The following is a 4,290-nucleotide window of genomic DNA, read 5'->3' on the forward strand; positions in this document are numbered from 1 at the left end:
AAATACTTTCGAGATTTTCAGTTGTTCGTATTTAAGGCTATCACCTAGCTACAATATTTTGCATCTCTTTGAGTGTAGTGCAATTATTTAAAATATGTGTATTCATTACTGCATTTATTTTTTAGAAAGATTGGAATCCATTCGGACGAACTTAAACAGCCTCTTCTCTAGGCTCACTCTGCATGCTGCTAGTGACAACCTGCTGGCACAACAATCCGGCCAGGTATGTAAAACTAGCAATAAAATTCCTTTATAAACTTTGGCTTACATAATATATATACTACATACATATGTATGTACATACGTATGAATAAATTTGTTTCATTTTATAGGTCTTGGAAGATTTAACTTTTGAAAGCTTCCTAAAACATTGGAAAGACAATGGATTTAAAAGAATTATTACCATGGTTGGTGCCGGAATATCTACTTGTAAGTTGCATTTAGCAGGTGTGAATCAGGCAAAATAGAAAAATAACGAATGTATTTCTCTTATACATACATATGTATAATTTTAGCTTCTGGCATACCGGATTTTCGCTCACCTGGTTCGGGCCTGTATGACAACTTGCAAAAATATAATTTACCGCATCCGACCGATATATTTGAATTGGATTACTTCATGGATAATCCAAAGCCCTTTTTTACTTTGGCCAAAGAACTTTATCCTGGACATTATATCCCATCACCGGCGCATTATTTTATACGTTTATTACATGATAAAAAGTTGTTAACCCGGCATTATACGCAGAATATTGACTGTCTAGAGCGTTTAGCAGGTATACCAGAAGAGAAATTGGTCGAGGCACATGGCACATTTCATACAAACCATTGCGTCGACTGCAACAAATTTTATACGAAAGAATGGATGAAGGAAAAAATATTTGGTGACGTTTTGCCAGTATGCGAAGAGTGTAATGGTATTGTTAAACCGGATATAGTTTTTTTCGGCGAAAATATGCCAGATCATTTTTACACCAAGCCCCTGGAAGATTTTGACGATTGCGACCTTTTGATTATTATGGGTACATCTTTGGAAGTGTATCCCTTCGCTTCATTGGTTGCTAACGTTAAACCGAATTGTATACGCGTGCTTATAAACAGAGTTGCTATTGATAAATTTTCGGGTCGGGACAAGAAACGCGATATAACGTTTTTAGGTGACTGTGACGATGCTGTATGGCAAATGGCCGACGTATTAGGTTGGACAAATGAATTGAAGGATTTGTGGAAACGAGAAAGCAGTCTATTTGAACAAGCCCGAGAGAAATCGGATAACAATGCCGACCAAGAAGCTAAAAGTCCGAGAATAAGTAAAAATAATTCACGGTAAATACCACAAGCGTATAGATTATTAAAATTAGTAGTAAAACTGGGGTGGTGCAATAGATTTATAAACATGGAAAAGTTAAACAATCGGTGGATATAATCTAGTAGAAAAAATATATTTACATCTATATCTATAGCTCTCGGCAATAACTACACAATTCAAAGTTCAGAAAATAAAAACTCATTATTGGTACGTGGCTTATGACCCTAATCATTGAGTAATCCATGTCTAATACTTACTACTTACTGTAGTAATCCTTACTAAAGTTAAGATTAAAGGACTTTGTTTTTTGAAATTTGAACTGCGTCGTTATTGCAGAGGACCATCGATGTATACAGATATGTATATATAGAAATAGAAAATTGTTGTGGTTGTTCACACTTGCCTAGTTATCAGGTTATCTGGTTAAAAAATATTATTGTGTCGTGTATTTTATTGTTGTAAACTGAAAAAAAAATATAACCACATAACCTGATAACCAGTCAAGCGTGAACAACCTCATTGTCTTTAAAAACAATAAAAAGGAACAATGAAAAAAAAATCACTCAAAAGTCTAAATTAATTTCATATTTTTATATATAGGGGTCCATATTTAAAAGAATTAAGCAGGGTTCGCGGTTTGGTTTCAAGCCCTGGTCAAAGTAACATCGAAAAAAATATATAAACAAGTAATTTTTAGAAAAAAACCCGACTTCAATTCTCATATAAAAAATATATATATGTGTATATATGCATATATATATATTTCATGATCCAATGATCTGATCTAAACCAAATTAGTATGGGACCACCTCTGAGACACTACCTTTCCGATGCAAGAAAAATTATCGAAATCGGTTGACGTGGTCCAAAGTTATGCGGTAACATACATAAAAAAAAATATTCCGTCGAACTGATGGCGGAAGTTCCTTTTTTGGATGTAGGTTAAAAAAAGTTTTTTGTGTAAAAACAGTAAGGCGTGCGACACAAATTGGAGAAGAAGCTCGGCCAAACATACACATATTGGGCCGTATGCATAAAAACTTAGCCATTGCATTTTCTTAAAATTTCATACCTTTCACTTAAATTCATTTGAACAAATCGAGTAAATGATATGAAATTTTAAGAAAAGGCAATGGCTAAATTTTTGTGCATACGGCCCATTGTGTAAGCGCTAATATATTATTATTATTATTATTATTGTTATTAAGCAGGGACCGAGAACAAAAGGTATGGTCGATACTAAACTAAATATGTATAAAAATGTGTATGAATGCTGCATCTACTTATCGAAATGTCAACTGACAAACGCGTGCAAGCGCATACTATGGAGTTGCTCAGTTTTTACGCACGTAACCGCTTGTCAACGGATCTCGCATATGCACGCATACGCTTGCCTATGGAGTTCCAGCTTTAGTTTCGGGGGCATAAGTCCACGCTTGTGCATTAAGTTCTTGATCGTCATTTCCCAGAAAGTGGCCATTGTTTTGTATCAGTATGTACTCGATACTTTTCGTTCGATACTTTTGAACCAAGTACTGAGTAGGTATCGAAAACAAATACGCGTATCGAAACCTGATACTAAGGCAAATTTGACCTCGGCAATTTTTCCTCCACTGTTATACCTAAGCGCGTTGTTCTTCATGGCTGTTCAATTGCCAGCAAAATCCGCGAGAAGGTGACAAAGTCGATATAATGCAAATATCATACGCTCCAACTGCTTCACCCAAGTCGATATAATGCGACGTATACGAGGTCCAACTGAGCGATTGGAAAAGTAGAGCCCCACCAGATAGAAACTCTTTTCTGCGTCACAGCGATGCCTGGATGGATTGACTGACAAAACGCACAGAACATGGCGAGGCGGCACAATGAAAACGGTGCCGCAAACAAAACGGGTTAATTTGATTGGTCAAAAATCAGCTGGTTTGAATTCGTTCCATACATTTTTGTTGTTGTTGTTGTTGATTTGCCGCATATCTGTGCGTCAAAAGTTGTGAGCCTTAACTGGATGAATGCTCAGGATAGACGTTGGTAAGCCATCCTAAACTCACTCTTTAGGCGCGACTACTAACATCGGACGCCTAAATGCATTCTATGTACTGCTCCTCCGGACAATACTTTACTCACTGATCTTGTAGTAAATTGTTCCTGAGCGGTTCAGTTCTGCAGTTCCTATTATCTTCTCCAACATCAGATTAAAGAAGTCACATGAAAGGGAGTCGCGCTGTTTGAAACCCCGTTTGGTGGCTAACGGCTCGCAAAGGTCTTTCCCAATTCTGACGGAGCTGATGGTATTGCTCAACGTCATTTTCATCGCCTCATCAGACCGAGAAAATGCGCGAGCAATGTACGTACACTGAATAAGGCTATACGTCGAGAGATCAGTAGGCTGCAGAAACTGCCAAAAAACAGTACGTCCCTCGCCCGTACACTCCGAGGGCTAAACATTGACTTGGACCATATCCACACGACTGTGCAGCAAAAAAAATTATATACATATATAGGGATTTGAAGGGGTAAGCGCAAGATGGAAAGAAAGACCAGAAAGAGAGGGACTTGGGTTCAGTTGACAAAAAAAGAAATAACTAGCATGCTTTATAGACTCGGCCAGAATCGCAGTTACAGTTGATGAAGGTCTTATAAACATAAATTCAGTTTAATAAAGGAGTTAAAGTTAACAGATTCGTATTCGAGAAGAAACCGTCATTAAAACAGACATAGCTATTATGACACCTTTAAAGGAGATTAAATATTTGAACGAGTTATCGCTCATTACCAACAAACGTTGCAACGACGACGACAAAAGATTGTAGCAAATGGTTAAAGGGAGAAGAGGCAATAGCAAGCCACCTATGCAGCCATAGCATGGCGGAAGATGGATTAGGCGATACTATTGTTGGCTGTTAGTTGCCTGCTGTTGATGGACGTAAAATAAAAAAAAAATACAAGTAACCGCAGTACAGTGCAGAAATGCAAGAGCA

The 4,290-nt window shown here is 37.3% G+C and overlaps 2 protein-coding genes across 7 annotated transcripts in view; both read left to right on the forward strand.

Moving 5' to 3' along the window:
• The window catches only part of LOC118737760 (oxysterol-binding protein-related protein 8), a 104,307-nt gene that overhangs the window by 10,891 nt on the left and 89,126 nt on the right, over positions 1-4,290 (forward strand). The window lies entirely within an intron of this gene.
• LOC118737763 (NAD-dependent protein deacetylase Sirt2-like) lies at positions 102-1,673 on the forward strand. The gene is made up of 3 exons (XM_036468509.1): positions 102-223; positions 333-429; positions 516-1,673. Exons 2-3 carry the CDS (start codon positions 405-407, stop codon positions 1,328-1,330), a joined length of 840 nt encoding a protein of 279 aa, XP_036324402.1. The 5' UTR covers positions 102-223; positions 333-404; the 3' UTR covers positions 1,331-1,673.

This window comes from Rhagoletis pomonella, unplaced genomic scaffold, assembly GCF_013731165.1.
Source record: "Rhagoletis pomonella isolate Grant_MI unplaced genomic scaffold, Rhpom_1.0 Rhpom_scaffold_00004, whole genome shotgun sequence".
Taxonomy (NCBI): Eukaryota; Metazoa; Arthropoda; class Insecta; order Diptera; family Tephritidae; genus Rhagoletis; species Rhagoletis pomonella.

What these genes read in the sequence shown, in the direction of transcription:
- LOC118737763 (XM_036468509.1), top strand. Translation starts at nt 405, where the DNA reads ATGGTTGGTGCCGGAATATCTACTT. An exon ending in TGGTGCCGGAATATCTACTT is followed by an intron (nt 430 to 515) that starts GTAAGTTGCATT and finishes GTATAATTTTAG; the next exon opens with CTTCTGGCATACCGGATTTT.